Source organism: Hyperoodon ampullatus, assembly GCF_949752795.1.
Source record: "Hyperoodon ampullatus genome assembly, chromosome: 3".
In the NCBI taxonomy this organism is placed as follows: domain Eukaryota; kingdom Metazoa; phylum Chordata; class Mammalia; order Artiodactyla; family Ziphiidae; genus Hyperoodon; species Hyperoodon ampullatus.
The window spans coordinates 48220386-48240690 of record NC_136916.1 but is presented as its reverse complement, the minus strand read 5'-3'; the positions used below and the strand labels follow the sequence as shown (position 1 = coordinate 48240690).

Here is a 20305-nt window from a genome sequence, read left to right as displayed (position 1 = left end):
GATGAGATGAAGGAGGGGGAGAATTTGAGAAGAAACTGGAGGCAGGGATGGGACTGAGTAGCTTAGAACACTGGTCTCCAGGAGGCTGGTGCAGTGGGAGTGGAGAGGTGTGAAGCAAGTCACGAAGGAAAAAGCCAGCCCCGTACGAGTGAGTGATTCCAGGACAAAGCAGTTCATGGCTCAAAGGTGACTGCAGAATACTGAGCTTAGGCAACAGGAGCAGTGGTGGCGGCATCAACAGAAATATGCAAACGTGGTCCCTACACTGGGCCATTTATGCCTGTATCTTAATCATCTCAGAAGTTTCAGGAGGAATTACTATCAAACTCTATCTTCCCATTCTTGGTAAGGAAATAGATTCAAAGGGGTTAGAGATTTGTCCAAAGCTATAGATCTAGCAAGAGGCAGATCCAGGACCCAGACCCAGGTCTAATTTCCAAGCCACCGCTCTTAACCACAACTAGAGGATCTGACTTTGATGGGAAAAAACGATGTATTCAGCTGTGGATAGGGTGGGTATGAAGATCAAGTGGGGCCCAGCAGGCAGCCGGGAATGAGGACTTGTATGCAAGAGAGAGGTCTGAACAGCGCAGCCACAGGGAAGAAAGAGGTAACTCCATGAGACTGGATGCCATCTTTGCAGGAATGAGTGTTGCCAAGATAGAACCCTTAGGAGCACCCATGGTGGGGATCTGGGGGCAGAAAGAGGAGCCATCCAAGAAGATGGAGGACAGGCCAGGGAAGTAGGGAAAGAACCAGGAGAGGAGGGTCCCACAGGAAGCGGATATTCTTCTGCTTAGGAAGAACCATCAAATCTACAGAGAGGTGGCTCCATTCAACAAATATTGATTGAGGGCCTGCCTGGTGTGAGGCCCTGCTCTAAGTCAGTCCCAGGAAGACTGCAGTTAGATGTAAATCCCTGCCCTCATGGAGCTTACATTCTAGTGAGGAGAGAGAGAATAAACACTAAGAAGCAAAACGTAAGCAAGAATTGCCTCTTTCGAGTCCTTTCTCACTTGGTGTGGACCTTTCATTCAGCCAGTGAATGTTTATTGAGCATCAGGAAAATGCTAGAGTAGGGGATGGGAGCCTAGGGTTCTTGTCCACAGGAGTGCACAGTGCTGGCAGGGACAGGGAAAGTGGTCAGGGGAGGGGACAGGGTAATACAAGGGGCTTAATGGCTCTATAAGAAAAGGCTGATTTCAAATTTTTTCAGGAGCACATAAAAATAGAGCAGCTCTAATTGTAAGTCAAATGCTATTAGCAGTAGCATAGCATGTAAGACTTGCAGGTATACGGAGAAATGGGTTGTAGGTGCCATACTGCTTTACAGCAGTACTGGGCTTTGTGCCCAGTGCCTGGAACGCACTGGGATGCCTCTGATGTCACAGCTGACAGAGACCTCATCAATCACTGGGGCTTCCAGAGTTTTACACAGTGTCCAGAGGGTTCCAAACGACTAATAGTTTAATTGAAGAGCTCGATACATACTGAAGCACTATCCACTTGATTAAGCTATCAATCCATTTAATAAAATCACTTAACAGCCACCAAAATAAGTTAATGTCATAGCACACTCAGATTTACTTATATTTGATACAGTGTCTGGAACAGGATAGAAAGCCCAGAAATAAACCCACACACCTATGGTCAACTAACCTTTGAAAAGGAAGCAAGAATATATAGTGGAGAAAAAGACAGTCTCTTCAGTAAGTGGTGCTGGGAAAACTGGACAGCTACATGTAAAAGAATGAAATTAGAACATTCTCTAACACCATACACAAAAATAAACCCAAAATGGATCAAAGACCTAAATGTAAGACCGGACACTATAAAACTCTTGGAGGAAAACACAGGCAGAACACTCTTTGACATAAATCATAAATCACAGCAATATCTTTTTGGATCTACCTCCTAGAGTAATGAAAATTTAAAAAAATAAACAAATGAGACCAAATTAAACTTAAAAGCTTCTGCACAGCAAAGGAAACCATGAACAAAATGAAAAGACAACCCACAGAATGGGAGAAAGTATTTGCAAACAAAGCAACCGACAAGGGATTAATCTCCAAAATATACAAACGGCTCATGCAACTCTATGTCAAAAAAAACAACCCAATCAAAAAATGAGAAGACCTAAATAGACATTTCTCCAAAGAAGACATACAGATGGCCAAAAAGCACATGAAAAGATCACTCATGTGATCACTAATTGTCAGAGAAATGCAAATCAAAACTACAATGACATTTCACACCAGTCAGAATGGCCATCATCAAAGTGTACGAACAATAAATGCTGAAGAGAGTGTGGAGGAAAGGAAATCCTCCTACATTGTGTTGGTGGGAATGTAAATTGGTACAACCACTATGGAAAACAGTATGGACGTTCCTTAAAAAACTAAAAATAGGGCTACCATATGACCCAGCAATCCCACTCCTGGGCATATATCTGGAGAAAACCATAATTCAAAAAGATATGTGCACCCCAGTGTTCATTGCAGCACTATTTACAACAGCTAAGACATGGAAGCAACCTAAATGTCCATCAACAGAGGAATGGATAAAGAAGGTATGGTACATATATACAATGTAATATTACTCAGCCATAAAAAAGAATGAAACTATGCCATTTGCAGCGACATGGATGGACCTAGAGATTTTCATACTAAGTGAAGTCAGAGAAAGACAAATATATCACTCATGTGGAATCTAATTTTTAAAAATGATACAGATGAACTTATTTACAAAACAGAAACAGACTTACAGATATTGAAAACTTATGGTTACCAAAAGGGAAATGTGGGCAGAAGGGATAAATCAGGAGCTTGGGATTAACATACACACACTACTATATGTAAGACAGATAACCAACAAGGACCTGCTGTATAGCACAGGGTACTCTACTCAATATTATGTGATAACCTGTATGAGAAGAGAATCTGAAAAAGAATGACTATATGTATATATATATATAACTGAATCACCTTGTTGTACACCTGAAATTAACACAACATTGTAAATCAGCTATACTCCAATAAAATTTTTAAAAAATACTTGATCCAGTGTCTTACATGTAAAATCAGAGTTTTGATTTGGATAATAGGGATACTAACTATTATTTATTAAGTTCCTAACTTCGGTCCAGTTACCATGCTAAATGCGTTATATACATGTTTTCATTTAATCACTCTTCACAACCCTATAAGATTTGATATTGTCATCTTCATTCCCATTTTAAGGATGAAATCACAGAGGTTTAAGAGAGACTGAGTAACTTGCCCAGCAGCTGACTGGGCAGGGAACCACAGCCTGAGCCTTCCCAACTGGACTGCACTGCCAAGTTCTCTGCAGGAGAACAGGGAGCAAGAACAAAACTCATCTGCATAACTGAGGCTTAATTCATTACTTTTCTCGAGCCTGTTTTTAAAATATTCTGGAAAACACCATGGAATCTTTTTATTAGTTAGATGCAAGTCTGAAGTCCAAGTGAGAACCAGGAATTGTATTAGAACAGACGTGACACAATTTAGCAGCTCTCTATTGAATATTTTAAAACTACAGATGTACCATACCAGGACTCCAAAGGTATGATTCAAATCCTGGCTGTGTGGCTTCTAGTGAATCCCTTTATCTCTCTGGGCCTCGATTTTGGTGTCTATAAAACAGGGAGATTAAACTAGATTGGGGGGTTCTAATTTGATTTTGACCACAGAGCTCTTTTATTCAAGCAAAATCTTACTTGGAATCTAACATAAAACACACTAAAAGCTGAGTTTGTCAGGTTGTTTTTTTTTGAGGGGGGACGGTCCCCACAGGCCAGCTCCTCGCTCACCTCCTCACCCCTGGAGACCCCTCCCAGAGCCCTAGCACAGAGCACGCAGTTCCAAAAAGCACAGGTGGAAAACCACTGCCCTGAATCACCTCTCAAGATGCTGTGCTCCTTGCCACCCAGACATGCACAGCGTCTGTCACATAGTAGGCACTTCATAAATATTTGTGAGGAAACGAATGAAATATTACTCTGCCTTTTCGGAAATGTGGAGACGTAGTTTTCATTTCCTCTGCTGATTGACCCAGGTAGTTAAAGTGCTAAGATGGATCCTGGGGGAAACCAAATGTTACATTTATGGAAAAGCTGCTTTTAGATACTAAAGTGGCTTCCAAGTTCAGCATGGCCATAAGTTAAGGGTCTGTCAGCACTTCCATTATGAAAACCGCTTTGTGGTTTCATAACTTAGCCGTAAAAGTTTGCTTCAGGCTATCCCTCGGCATACAAATCGAAAACCTTGCTTTAAGCCAAAATGTGGGAATTAGAAAACAAACAATTTATTGGTTTCAGACATAGTTTTGTACCCGTCTTAACCAAATAAGATTTATTATGTGGGCAATTAGAGTGAACTAAACCACTTGGTTCTTGAAGAATAAAAAAGGAGGAAAATAGCCAAACTATTTATATTTTAAAAGTTGTGCCTGGACATGATCAATCATTCTTTTGGGTCCTATTTTTATCAATTACTTTGTCCCCTGCATTGATGAGACCTGGAGTCTATTTACACATTCTTTTTCCTTCTTTTTTTAAATAAACATTTTCTGTTAATGACATCAGAATGATAAAATAGCCTTGTTTTTACCAAAAAGCAAGCAACATAAATGAGAATAATGTCAAAAAAAAAAAGCTTAATCCTGCTTTTGGTAAATACTTTGAGAATGGCAAGTGGCTCATTTTAATGAACAAAAATGACATCAGTAATGAATAAAATAGGGAAGGAGATGAGACATTGTTCCTCAATGTTAGAGCTGGTTAGAGCTGAGAAGTCACCTAGTCAGCTGACTTAACAGATTGGGAAACAGGCCTCAGCAAAGAGAGACCAGCCTAAACACATCCTGCGACTACTAACCTCAAGGATGAGAACCAGGTCTTCTACAGCCCAGTCTGGCGATCAGCTCATCCCTGTTTCCCACCCATGTAACCATTCAAGGCCCGGAGCCTACATTTTTCTGACCTACTAATATCTAACATGACACACACAAATGCCCCTAGTCACATAAAAATACACCTTCCTACGCACAGTGTATGAGGCACTTTGTGACTTTGGTTACCTCAATCACAAGCTGTGTACCATCAGTGTCCTTGTTATAAACTTGTTTTCTGTCCTCTTTGGGCCAAGCACAGTTTTGAGCACCTAGAGACAGTGGGTTGGTTACTGGGTCTCGCTGATTTGACTATGGAGAGACCCAGGTACTGGGCTTGTGAGCAGCTTAATAACACATGGCTCAGTCCTCTAGCTCAGAAATGCAACTGAACAAACCAGGTTATAGTTACTGTTTATCTGCTCATGACTGAAGCGGATCATGTATTTCTGAATCTGGTCCAATGCCTGACAACACTCTGTTACAGTATTGGGGAACAGACAGATTTTGTTCAAGGTTTAGAGTCTCCCTCCTCTGTTACTAAAGCACACCATTGAAAATGTCTGCCTGCATGTCTGCCTTCTCTTGCAGACTGCACTCTGGGGCAGGAACCCAATCTCATTCCTCTCTCTATCATCACTGTCTGGCACAGGGAAGGTACTCAACAGATATTTGTTGAATGAACAAATGAATGAATAAATGAAGGACCAAATGCATGCATTCACTGATAGGGTCCATCTCTCTCTGAAGTGGCTTCCCCAGGTCTCTCCTTCTCCACCCCTTGTGCCCTGCACAATCTCCCCACTCTGCAGAAGCCAGTTGGACCCCTCAGCAGCCACGACTTTTCTTTGCAGAAGTACTTTTGAGAGAAAGAATGCAATTCTGGGAATAACAGCCCAGGAAAGTATTTTCTTAAGTCAAAGGGGAATTTGAGTTGGAAAACCAGGAAATTCTTAAATACCTGGGTAGAAGATCACAGCCCACTCCAACCTCTCTGGTTTCCACTTCAGTCTTGGGCTGGGTTTCTATTAAATAGTCCAACCTGCTTTGTAGTTCATTATTCTAGAGATGAGGAAAAAAATACTTTCAGTAAAGCAATTACATTCCCCCACAAATATGTATGATACAACTTATATGTATTATCCAGATTTCCCCCTAGACACAGACATCTGTCACAATGTATTTATTAAGTGCCTCTTACACAGTAGGAATTGAAGAAATACATTGATTGAATCCTTACAGATAGAGTGCATAGACATACATATGTATCCAATTTTACCTAAATGGAAACAAACAAAATATCCTACTCTGTACCATTATTTGCTGCTTTTCCCCACTCAACAATTTGTTGTGACTCTTTCCATGTTTATTAGTTTTCTTTTTATGCTAACAAATTATTTTAATGGATTCATAGCATTCCACTGTATGGATCTACATTATTTATTTAACTAGTCTCTTATTGATGGCATTTAGCTATTTATCACTTTTTTTGCAATTATAAATAAGGTACAGCTCATGTTTTAATACTCCCTCATTAAACTATAAAATGAGTAAGTCTATTAATTTAGTGGGAAATACCTCTGTAACTTAATAATTAGTATTTCATAGGTGTGGAAAATTCAGAATCCCAAACATATAAAGTAAACAAGTTCCTTGGGATTAAAATTAGCATTCTAAATAGTTTCTTTTCAGGCCAGAGCCAAACATTACATAGGTTGATGATTAGATGCCCAGGAATTGGAAATTTGCCCTGTGGGGAAATGAAGGACAAGGGAGCAAGAGTGTTGAGGGTTTTGAAATGAAAATAGATGAAGTGTTGGACTTCCCTCGTGGCACAGTGGTTAAGAATCTGCCTGCCAATGCAGGCGACACGGGTTTGAGCCCTGGTCCGGGAAGGTCCCACATGCCACGGAGCAACTAAGCCCGTGCACCACAACTACTGAGCCTGTGCTCTAGAGCCTGCATGCCACAACTACTGAAGCCCACATGCCTAGAGTCCGTGCTCCGCAACAAGAGAAGCCACCGCAATGAGAAGCCCAGAGAGTAGCCCCCGCTCGCCGCAACTAGAGAAAAGCCCGCATGCAGCAACAAAGACCCAATGCAACCAAAAGTTAATTAATTAAATTTAAAAAAAATAGATGAAGTGCTGGTGCTTAAAATCCAAAGGCCAAAAAGGCACATTTTTTAAAATTCAGAGATTTTTGGATTTTTTTAAGTTATTCTATATATTTTCTGTAATACTAGACTAAATTTTCATGAGGCAGTGACCGTAACTGTCTTTCTGGCTGTATTATCAGAGCATGCATGGTATGTAGGAGATGCAAGATAAATATTTATTGAATAAATGTATATATGCTTTTAAAATGAGCATTTGCATAACTAGAAACAAAGCATTTGTCTTTTTAATTTGGAGCTGAAGCTAAGGCACTGTATTCTAAGACACTAGACAACACGTGAAAGTTGAAAAGTTCTTTGGAAACAGAAGCTCATTTGTTTTGAAAGAGCTCCTGCTCTGAATGTCTGATACCAAGGTGCAAAGCAGCAGCTCTGGTACAAACTCATGTTCTGCAGGATGTAAAGGTCTAGGAATCCCTTCCAATAAATGGGAAACAGTATAAAGGAAGAGAATGCATTCCAGGTTCCCTAGCAGCTGACAAGCCATGACAGATCTATGGGCTCTGCATCTATCACCTGGTGCTCAGTATGGGAGAATGGTGCTGGCTAACTGCCAGGGGTTCATCACCATTTACACACACACACACACAGCTTCACCGAAAATATTTGAACTCTTTCATTCATATGGAAAGAGGCAGAAGAGGCCTGCCCATTAACAAGCTTCAGCAATCCTACTGTTTTATCCTTTCTTAAGGTAGACTTTAATCCTGAGGATTTCTTAAAATGCTGGGCTGAGTTCCTATAGTTAGGGGGCATAAAAGACAAGGTTAGCAAGCATGCCCCAACTTGTATACAGTGAATAGTGGACTGGTAGCCCCAATTCCTTTGTTCTATTCCAGAGGAACTCTGTGTATGCATCAGCTATCTACTGAAGCACTGATACAAAAACTTATACTCTTAAAAATGTAATACTATCAGTTAAAAGAAAAAAACCCTGAGTATGTATCAGGTAGTATGTAAAATCAGGTAGGGGGAGGATGTTGGCAGTTAAAGAAATAGGTCATGATTTGCAACCTTTGAGGAGCTCAGTCTTTTGCAGGTAGAGACACCTAAGCAGAAAATCACAGAACAAAGTCACAAGTCCCATGCCAGAGGGACCTAGAGAATATTATGGGGTGATTCAGAGGGGATGCCTAACTCAAAATGGGGAAAAGGACTGAATTGTCTGTGAAGATTTCCTGGAATTATGCAAGGGGAAGAGAGTAAGGGAAACAAAAGGGATAAGTATTCCAGAATTATGGAAACATACCAGATTGAGAACAGGCACCTGACTGCAGTATACAGGAGGGCAGGAGTTGGTTATAAAGGACTGTGTATGCCATTACCAAGACTCTACACCCAATCCTATAAGACCAAGGTCAAGATTTTATTTCAAACACTTGGGCTCCGAGTGGAAATTATATTGGAAGGAAATAAAACTATAGGCAAGGAAGATCAATCAAGGAGGTGATTGCAATTTTCCAGGTAGAGTGAGAGCCGTACTTCTAGTATATAGGAGTAAGCACTTAATGAATAGATCCTCCTTCAAAGAACAGCTATCAACCTTGGACAAAAGATAACTGCTGAGGTCTTTAAAGACTCAACAAGGATGGGCAAGTTTTAGAGGGGAGGTAAAGCTTGGAGCAAATGACAAGCACTGAATGGGTTCTCTGTGATTCATTTGTTTTTGTTTGCAGCTTTGCCCAAGGGCAGTACAGTCATGGTGCTGGCAGCACAGACACAGTAAAAATTCAATGGAAAAATCATCTTTCTGGTAGAAAACCACTAGGAGTCTACGGGATAGAAGAATAACCAGAGTTACCAAGAGTAAGGGGGAAGCCAAAAAGGAAGGGTCAGAGAAGACTGAAATTCTGAATTCTTTATATAAACTCAGTTCGAGTCTCTGGCAGACCCCTGAACCACGTATGTGTGGGGCAAAGTAAAAGAAGTATGCAGCCAAGGCTTAAAGAACTGAACTGAGATCTAAGCCATCACCCACTACATTATGGCAGGGTGCAATTGAGTCTAACCAGATTCTTTACCTTTTAAAACAATTACAAGCCTATTTTCCTTTACATCACTGATGAAGGAGTTAAAAAAAAAAAGAAAGAAATAGAAAATATAAATAGAAAACAAATGGTAACTTTAGAACAGAAAAATACAATGCCTGAAATTTAAAAATCACTAGGTTGACTTAAGAAAAGAATGGATATGACAAAGGAAGGAGTCAGTAGTAAACTTGAGGACACAGGGACACATTAATAGAAATCAATCAAAATAAGATAAAGAAAATGTTGAAAATAATAAATGGAACTTCATGGAACTGTGGGACAATTTCTAAAAGCCTAAAATAGAGATGCCGGAATCACAGAAGGAAAGAAGGGAGAAACTTGAGAAAAAAAATATTCAAAGAAATAATGGCTAGGAAAAAAGAAAGAAAGAAAAGCACTTATATCTCCAGATTCTTGGGCGGGGGGTGGGGAGAAAAGAAATAATGGCTGAAATTTTCCCATATTTGGTGAAATACATAAGTATACAAATTCAAGAATCTCAACAAACCCAGACAGAATAAATTCAAAGAGAAGCATACCTTGGCAAATCAGAGTCAAACTACCGAAAAACACAAAGAAAAACCTTGAAAGCCATCCTGTTACATATAGGGGAACGATAATTTGAATTACCAAAAGTTGCTCATCAAAAACTACGAAAGCCAGAAGGGAGTGAGTACTAAAAGAAAGAAACTGTCAACCTAGAACTCTATATATTTCAGTAATGAAGGTGAACTAGAGGCCTTACTTTCAAATAAGAAAAACTAAGTGAATTTGTCCCCAGCTGGCCTGCTCTATACAAAATGCTAAATAAAAGTTCTTCGGTCTGAAGAGAGATGATACTAAAAAGAAACTCAGATTTTCAGAAACGAGTAAAGGACATCAGAAATAAATACTATACGAGTAAACATAAAAGATGATTATTTTATCTTAATGTCTCTAAAATACCTATGACTGTTAAAAACTATAACAATGTACTGTGGGTTTAGAGTATATATAAGATACAATACATGAGATAACTCTAACAGCAGGGGAAGGGGTAGGTGGACCTTATCATTGCAAGACTTCTACATTTTTCATGAAATGGTACAATATTACCTCTAAGTGGACTGTGAACACATAATGAAGTATATTGTAATACCTAGAGCAACCACTAAAATATTAAAGACACAGCAAATGCCAATAGATAAATTAAAATGGAATTCTAAAAAATACTGGAATAATCCAGAAGAATGCAAGAGAGGGGAACAAGACAAACAAAACAAACCAGAGGGACTAAACAGAAAACAAATAATAGGGACTTCCCTTGTGGCACAGTGGTTAAGAATCCACCTGCCAATGCAGGGGACACGGGTTCAAGCCCTGGTCCGGGAAGATCCCACATGCCGCAGAGCAACTAAGCCCATGCGCCACAACTACTGAGCCTGCGCTCTAGAGCCTGTGAGCCACAACTACTGAAGCTTGTGCGCCTAGAGCCCGTGCTCCACAACAAGAGAAGCCATCGCAATGAGAAGCTCATGCACCGCAACAAAGAGCAGCCCCCGCTCACCGCAACTAGAGAAAGCCCGTGCACAGCAACAAAGACCCAACGCAGCCAAAAATAAAATAATAAAATGAAATAAAATTAAAAGTAATAAAATAATAATAATAAAATGGCAGACCTAAATAAATCAAGCCATAGCAATAATAATTGTCAATGGACAGTATACTTCATATAAGACAGAATATCAGAATATATTAAAAAAACAAGACCTAACTATATATTGTCGATAGGAGATGTATTGAATATTTAACCTTAAATAGAGAGACACAGATGAGTTAAAAATAAGTGGATGGAAAAAGATATACCATACAAACAGTAAACATAAGAGGGCAGAAAGGGTAATATTAATATCAGATGAAATAGACTTCAAGACAAAGAGTATTAACAAAGGTAGTGACCACCATTTCATAATAATGAGATCAATTCATCTCCAAAACACAACAATCAAAAATTATGTACCTAATAACAAAGCTTCAGAATATATGAAGTAAAAAAATAACAAAATTAAAGAAAGAGACAGCCTAAAGCCATAGCAAGGGATTTTAACACCCCTCTCTCAGCAATAGAGAGAACAATTATACAAAAACCAGTAAAATCATAAATAATTTAAACAATATTATCAACGACCTAAATCTTATTGGTATTTATAGAACACACAAAAAGAGCAGACTTTTTTTTTCTTTCTTTTTTTTTTTTTACAATATTCAACCAAGAGAAACCATATGCTGAGCCATAAAACAATTCTCAATAAATTTAACAGAATGAAAACCATACAAAGTATGTTCTAGGACCATGACAAATTAGAAATCAAAAACAATAAGATACCTAAGAACACCTCAAATATTTGGAAGTTAAACAACACACTTTTAAATAATCCATAAGTCAAAGAAGAATCTCAAAGGAAATTAGAAAACATTTTGATATGCTGAATACAGCATATCACAACTTGTAGGTTGCAGCTGAAGCAGAGCTCAGAGGGACAGTTAGAGCTTTAAAGGCTTATATTTAAAAAGAAAGGGCTAGAGTTCCGGGTAAGATGGCGGAAGAGTAAGACGCGGAGATCACCTTCCTCCTCACGGATACACCAGAAATACAGCTACACGTGGAACAACTCCTACAGAACACCTACTGAACGCTGGCAGAAGACCCCAGACCTCCCAAAAGGCAAGAAACTCCCCACATACCTGGGTAGGGCAAAGCGGAGAGATTCCCGCACAGAGGATCGGTGCCGAGCGGCACTCACCAGCCCGAGAGGCTTGTCTGCTCGCCCGCCGGGGCGGGCGGCGCTGGAAGCTGAGGCTTGGGCTTCGGTCAGAGCGCAGGGAGAGGACTGGGGCTGGCGGCGAGAACTCAGCCTGAAGGGGGCTAATGTGCCACAGCTAGCCGGGAGGGAGTCCGGGAAAACTCTGGAGCTGCCGAAGAGGCAAGAGACTTGTTCTTCCCTCTTGGTTTCCTGCTGCGCGAGGAGAGGGGATTAAGAGCGCTGCTTAAAGGGGCTCCACAGACGGGCGCGAGTCGCGACTGAAAGCGCGGAGCCCAGTGACGGGCGTGGGACGCTGGGGCTGCTGCTGCCGCCGCCAAGAAGCCCGTGTGCGAGCGCAGGTCACTGTCCACACCGCCCTTCCGGGAGCCTGAGCAGCCCGCCACTGCCGGGGTCCCGGGATCCAGGGGCGGCTTCCCTGGGAGAACGCACGGCGCGCCTCGGGCTGGTGCAACGTCACGCCGACCTCTGCCGCTGCAGGCTCGCCCCGCACTCCGTGCCCCTCCCTCCCGCCCGGCCTGAGTGAGCCAGAGTTCCCGAAGAGGCTGCTCCTTTAACCCTTTCCTGTCTGAGCGAAGAACAGACGCCCTCCGGCGACCTACACGCAGAGGCGGGGCCAAATCCAAAGCTGAGACCCGGGAGCTGTGAGAACAAAGAAGAGAAAGGGAAACCTCTCCCAGCAGCCTCAGAAGCAGCGGATTAAAGCTCCACAATCAACTTGATGTACCCTGCATCTGTGGAATACATGAATAGACAACAAATCATCCCAAATTGAGGAGCCAGGAGTCAGTACTGTGCCTCTGAGGTGGGAGAGCCAACTTCAGGACACTGGTCCACAAGAGACCTCCCAGCTCCACATAATATCAAACGGCGAAAATCTTCCAGAGATCTCCATCTCAACACCAGCACCCAGCTTCACTCAACGACCAGCAAGCTACAGTGCTGGACACCCTATGCCAAACAACTAGCAAGACAGGAACACAACGCCACCCATTAGCAGAGAGGTGGCCTAAAATCATAAAAAGTCTGCAGACACCCCAAAACACACCACCAGACGTGGACCTGCCCACCAGAAAGACAAGATCCAGCCTCATCCACCAGAACACAGGCACTAGTCCCCTCGACCAGGAAACCTACACAACCCACTAAACCAACCTTAGCCACTGGGGACAGACACCAAAAACAACAGGAACTACGAACCTGCAGCCGGCAAAAAGGAGACCCCAAACACAGTAACATAAGCAAAATGAGAAGACAGAAAAACACACAGCAGGAGAAGGAGCAAGATAAAAACCCACCAGACCTAACAAATGAAGAGGTAATAGGCAGTCTATCTGAAAAAGAATTCAGAATAATGATAGTAAAGATGATCCAAAATCTTGGAAATAGAATAGACAAAATGCAAGAAACAGTTAACAAGGACCTAGTAGAACTAAAGATGAATCAAGCATCGATTAAAAACACAATAAATGAAATGAAAAATACTCTAGATGGGATCAATAGCAGAATAACTGAGGCAGAAGAACGGATAAGTGAGGTGGAAGATAAAATAGTGGAAATAACTAATGCAGAGCAAAATAAAGAGAAAAGAATGAAAAGAACAGAGGACAGTCTCAGAGACCTCTGGGACAACATTAAACGCACCAACATTCGAATTATAGGGGTTCCAGAAGAAGAAGAGAAAAAGAAAGGGACTGAGAAAATATTTGAAGAGATTATAGTTGAAAACTTCCCTAATATGGGAAAGGAAATAGTTAATCAAGTCCAAGAAGCACAGAGAGTCCCATACAGAATAAATCCAAGGAGAAATACGCCAAGACACATATTAATCAAACTGTCAAAAATTAAACACAAAGAAATCATATTAAAAGCAGCAAGGCAAAAACAACAAATAACACACAAGGGAATCCCCATCAGGATAACAGCTGATCTCTCAGCAGAAACTCTACAAGCCAGAAGGGAGTGGCAGGACATAATTAAAGTGATGAAGGAGAGAAACCTGCAACCAAGATTACTCTACCCAGCAAGGATCTCATTCAGATTTGATGGAGAAATTAAAACGTTTACAGACAAGCAAAAGCTGAGAGAGTTCAGCACCACCAAACCAGCTTTACAACAAATGCTAAAGGAACTTCTCTAGGCAAGAAACACAACAGAAGGAAAAGACCTACAATAACGAACCCAAAACAATTAAGAAAATGGGAATAGGAACATACATATCGATAATTACCTTAAATGTAAATGGACTAAACGCTCCCACCAAAAGACACAGATTGGCTGAATGGATACAAAAACAAGACCCATATATATGCTGTCTACAAGAGACCCACTTCAGACCTAGAGACACATACAGACTGAAAGTAAGGGGATGGAAAAAGATATTCCATGCAAATGGAAACCAAAAGAAAGCTGGAGTAGCAATTCTCATATCAGACAAAATAGACTTTAAAATAAAGACTACTAGAAGAGACAAAGAAGGACACTACATAATGATCAAGGGATCGATCCAAGAAGAAGATATAACAATTGTAAATATTTATGCACCCAACATAGGAGCACCTCAATACATAAGGCAAACACTAACAGCCATAAAAGGAGAAATCGACAGTAACACAATCATAGTAGGGGACTTTAACACCCCACTTTCACCAATGGACAGATCATCCAAAATGAAAATAAATAAGGAAACACAAGCTTTAAATGATACATTAAACAAGATGGACTTAATTGATATTTATAGGACATTCCATCCAAAAACAACAGAATACACATTTTTCTCAAGTGCTCATGGAACATTCTCCAGGATAGATCATATCTTGGGTCACAAATCAAGCCTTGGTAAATTTAAGAAAATTGAAATTGTATCAAGTATCTTTTCTGACCACAATGCTATGAGACTAGATATCAATTACAGGAAAAGAGCTATAAAAAATACAAACACATGGAGGCTAAACAATACATTACTTAATAACGAAGTGATCACTGAAGAAATCAAAGAGGAAATAAAAAAATACCTAGAAACTAATGACAATGGAGACACGACGACCCAAAACCTATGGGATGCAGCAAAAGCAGTTCTAAGAGGGAAGTTTATAGCAATACAATCCCACCTTAAGAAACAGGAAATATCTCGACTAAACAACCTAACCTTGCACCTAAAGCAATTAGAGAAAGAAGAACAAAAACATCCCAAAGTTAGCAGAAGGAAAGAAATCATAAAAATCAGATCAGAAATAAATGAAAAAGAAATGAAGGAAACAATAGCAAAGATCAATAAAACTAAAAGCTGGTTCTTTGAGAAGATAAACAAAATTGATAAACCATTAGCCAGACTCATCAAGAAAAAAAGGGAGAAGACTCAAATCAATAGAATTAGAAATGAAAAAGGAGAAGTAACAACTGACACTGCAGAAATACAAAAGATCGTGAGAGATTACTATAAGCAACTCTATGCCAATAAAATGGACAACCTGGAAGAAATGGACAAATTCTTAGAAATGCACAACCTGCCAAGACTGAATCAGGAAGAAATAGAACATATGAACAGACCAATCAGAAGCACTGAAATTGAAACTGTGATAAAAAATCTTCCAACAAACAAAAGCCCAGGACCAGATGGCTTCACAGGCGAATTCTATCAAGCATTTAGAGAAGAGCTAACGCCTATCCTTCTCAAACTCTTCCAAAATATAGCAGAGGGAGGAACACTCCCAAACTCATTCTACGAGGCCACCATCACCTTGATACCAAAACCAGACAAGGATGTCACAAAGAAAGAAAACTACAGGCCAATATCACTGATGAACATAGATGCAAAAATCCTCAACAAAATACTAGCAAACAGAATCCAACAGCACATTAAAAGGATCATACACCATGATCAAGTGGGGTTTATCCCAGGAATGCAAGGATTCTTCAATATACGCAAATCAATCAACGTGATACACCATATTAACAAATTGAAGGAGAAAAACCATATGATCATCTCAATAGATGCAGAGAAAGCTTTCGACAAAATTCAACACCCATTCATGATAAAAACCCTGCAGAAAGTAGGCATAGAGGGAACTTTCCTCAACATAATAAAGGCCATATATGACAAACCCACAGCCAGCATCGTCCTCAATGGTGAAAAACTGAAACCATTTCCACTAAGATCAGGAACAAGACAAGGTTGCCCACTCTCACCACTCTTATTCAACATAGTTTTGGAAGTTTTAGCCACAGCAATCAGAGAAGAAAAGCAAATAAAAGGAATCCAAATTGGAAAAGAAGAAGTAAAGCTGTCACTGTTTGCAGATGACATGATACTATACATAGAGAATCCTAAAGATGCTACCAGAAAACTACTAGAGCTCATCAATGAATTTGGTAAAGTTGCAGGATACAAAATTAATGCACAGAAATCTCTGGCATTCCTATATACTAATGATGAAAAATCTGAAAGTGAAATCAAGGAAACACTCCCATTTACCATTGCAACAAAAAGAATAAAATATCTAGGAATAAACCTACCTAAGGAGACAAAAGACCTGTATGCAGAAAATTATAAGACACTGATGAAAGAAATTAAAGATGATACAAATAGATGGAGAGATGTACCATGTTCTTGGATTGGAAGAATCAACATTGTGAAAATGACTCTACTACCCAAAGCAATCTACAGATTCAATGCAATCCCTATCAAAATACCACTGGCATTTTTCACAGAACTAGAACAAAAAATTTCACAATTTGTATGGAAACACAAAAGACCCCGAATAGCCAAAGCAATCTTGAGAACGAAAAATGGAGCTGGAGGAATCAGGCTCCCTGACTTCAGACTATACTACAAAGCTGCAGTAATCAAGACAGTATGGTACTGGCACAGAAACAGAAAGATAGATCAATGGAACAGGATAGAAAGCCCAGAGATAAACCCACGGACATATGGTCACCTTATCTTTGATAAAGGAGGCAGGAATGTACAGTGGAGAAAGGACAGTCTCTTCAATAAGTGGTGTTGGGAAAACTGGACAGGGACATGTAAAAGTATGAGATTCGATCACTCCCTAACACCATACACAAAAATAAGCTCAAAATGGATTAAAGACCTAAATGTAAGGCCAGACACTATCAAACTCTTAGAGGAAAACATAGGCAGAACACTCTATGACATAAATCACAGCAAGATCCTTTTTGACCCACCTCCTAGAGAAATGGAAATAAAGACAAAAATAAACACATGGGACCTAATGAAACTTAAAAGCTTTTGCACAGCAAAGGAAACCATAAACAAGACCAAAAGACAACCCTCAGAATGGGAGAAAATATTTGCAAATGAAGCAACTGACAAAGGATTAATCTCCAAAATTTATAAGCAGCTCATGCAGCTCAATAACAAAAAAACAAACAACCCAATCCAAAAATGGGCAGAAGACCTAAATAGACATTTCTCCACAGAAGATATACAGACTGCCAACAAACACATGAAAGGATGCTCAACATCTTTACTAATTAGAGAAATGCAAATCAAAACTACAATGAGATATCATCTCACGCCAGTCAGAATGGCCATCATCAAAAAATCTAGAAACAATAAATGCTGGAGAGGGTGTGGAAAAAAGGGAACACTCTTGCACTGCTGGTGGGAATGTGAATTGGTACAGCCACTATGGAGAACGGTATGGAGGTTCCTTAAAAAACTACAAATAGAACTACCATATGACCCTGCAATCCCACTACTGGGCATATACCCTGAGAAAACCATAATTCAAAAAGAGACATGTACCAAAATGTTCATAGCAGCCCTATTTACAATAGCCCGGAGATGGAAACAACCTAAGTGTCCATCATCGGATGAATGGGTAAAGAAGATGTGGCACATACATACAATGGAATATTACTCAGCCATAAAAAGAAATGAAATTGAACTATTTGTAATGAGGTGGATGGACCTAGAGTCTGTCATACAGAGTGAAGTAAGTCAGAAAGAGAAAGACAAATACTGTATGCTGACACATATATATGGAATTTAAGAAAAAAAAAGGTCATGAAGAACATAGGGGTAAGACAGGAATAAAGACACAGACCTACTAGAGAATGGACTTGAGGATATGGGGAGGGGGAAGGGTAAGCTGTGACAAAGTGAAAGAGCGGCATGGACATATATACACTACCAAACGTAAGGTAGATAGCTAGTGGGAAGCAGCCGCATAGCACAGGGAGATCAGCTCGGTGCTTTGTGACCGCCTGGAGGGGTGGGATAGGGAGGGTGGGAGGGAGACGCAAAAGGGAGGGGATATGGGAACATATGTATACATATAACTGATTAAATTTGTGATAAAGCAAAAAATAAAAATAAAAAAATAAAAAAAATAAAAAATAAAAAAAAAAAAAAAAAAAAAAAAAAAAAAAAAGAAAGGGCTAAAATCAATGACCTAAGGTCTACCTCAAGAAGCTAGAAAAAGAAGAGCAAAGTAATACCAAAATAATTAGAAGGCAGGGAATATAAATATCAGAGCAAAACTCAATAAAACAGAAAACAGATAATAGAGAATATCAACAAAGCCAAAAGCTATTTTAATTTTTTTTAAAACAACAAATTGATAACACTCTAGCTAGACTGATCAAAGAAGGGGGAAAGGGGACAAATGATCAATATAAAAACCACAATGAGATACCACCACACTCCCTCTAGAATGGCTACATTAAAAAGACTGACAGTACTAAGTCAGGATGAGGCTGTGGAGAAACTGGAACATTCCAACTGCTGGTGGGAAGGTAAAATATATGACTCCTTTGATAAACTGACAGTTTCTTAAAAAGTTAAGCCTATATCTACCACACATCCCAGCCATTCCATTACTAGGAATTTACCTAACAGGAATAAACCATATGCCCACATAATGACTTGTAATGTTCACAGCAGCTTTATTCACAGTAGCCCCAAACTGGAAACAACCCAAATGTATATCAACAGGAGAATGGAGAAATAAACTGTGGAATCTTAATACAATAAAAAATATTCTGCCACAAAAAAGAATGCATATAACATGGATATATCTCAAATCCTTATGCTGAGTGAAAGAAGCTAGCTAGACAGAAAAGAACACACAACTATATGATTCCATTTATACAAAATGCAAGCAAGTCCAAAAAATATCCCTGGTTGCCTGGAGGGTGAATGGAGAGATGGACTGCAAAAGGGAAACAGAGAGAGGTCTTTGGGGAATGATGGAAATGTTCTATATCTTGACTGCAGTGGTGGTTTCACAGGTATATACAACTGTCAAAATTCATTAAATTATATACTTTTTTAAAATTTAGGTTTCATTGACATATAACATTAGTTTCAGCTGTAACATAACGACTTGGTATCTGTACACACTGCAAAATGATCACCACAGTATGTCTAGTTAACATTTGTCACCGTACGCTTTAAAAAGATGCAGCTTTATTTACATAAATTAATACAAGGTTGACAAGACAGAAAAAAAGATGATGAGAGCCTGAATATGGGCACGAGGAGGAAATTAGAGAGGGATGACAGAAATACTTTAAAAAAGGACAGGTCTTGATACAGGAAAGCAAGGACACTCCGCTCTGAGTCTTGCTGACTGTGACTAAAGAGCAGCCTCAGCTGGCCGCCTGGCCCGTGCTGGGGAAGAGATTGCTTCCAGGACCGAGAATCAGGTTCCAGGGTTTTCCTTTCAAATACCACCACCTTGTGTTGAGCTGTGAAGTACAGACCACCCGGGGGCTTGGGAGGCTGTGCGCCTTCCCGAAAAGAAGGACCTGGTATGGCACCTCTTGGCATTTTGGGGAAATTATGTCAAATGAATGGCAGCCGCCTCCTCCCCCAGCTCCCTCAGGCCCAGGGGAGGGAGCAGCCAGGGCTGTAACACATGCACTAAACAAGAATGCATGTCCAGTAAAACTCGTACATGGTGCCTGGTGCTGCCGCCCTAGCATTGCACAGGAAATTCATAATTGACCCAGGAATGCACAGCAGACACATTGAGAGGTTTATGTGCCACACAACACACGTTAAATGCAGGATGGACAAAACCAAGACATTTGTCTCCTTTCCTCTGACTTTTGAGTTGAGCTGTAAGTTGAGGATTTTCAGCAGAGAAAAATGAAATGGAATCTGTTCAGATTTAGAAAGCTGATCAACCTTATGAAGATAGACACTGATAATTTTATTTTAATAAAATTTTCTATATTGGAAATAGGGGATGGGATAGTTCTTCTTCAATAGATGAGTGAATAGAAAGTTATTTGGAAAAAAATAGACTGGGCATATTTTCACATCAGACAGATTTTTGAATCAGTTGATGAAAACGTAGTCTGATGGGGCCAGGCTAGCGCAAACTTCTAGGGATCCGATGGGGGTGGGAGTAGCAA

At 40.0% G+C, this 20305-nt stretch overlaps 1 protein-coding gene across 2 annotated transcripts in view; it reads right to left on the bottom strand.

The window, feature by feature from the left end:
* The window catches only part of MYZAP (myocardial zonula adherens protein), a gene marked incomplete at its 5' end in the record, with an annotated part of 112757 nt that overhangs the window by 18549 nt on the left and 73903 nt on the right, over positions 1-20305 (bottom strand). For both annotated transcript variants that reach the window (XM_079700397.1, XM_079700398.1), the window contains one exon: positions 5873-5973. In XM_079700397.1, the coding sequence (XP_079556523.1) occupies positions 5873-5973 (101 nt within the window). The remainder of the gene's footprint in view (positions 1-5872; positions 5974-20305) is intronic.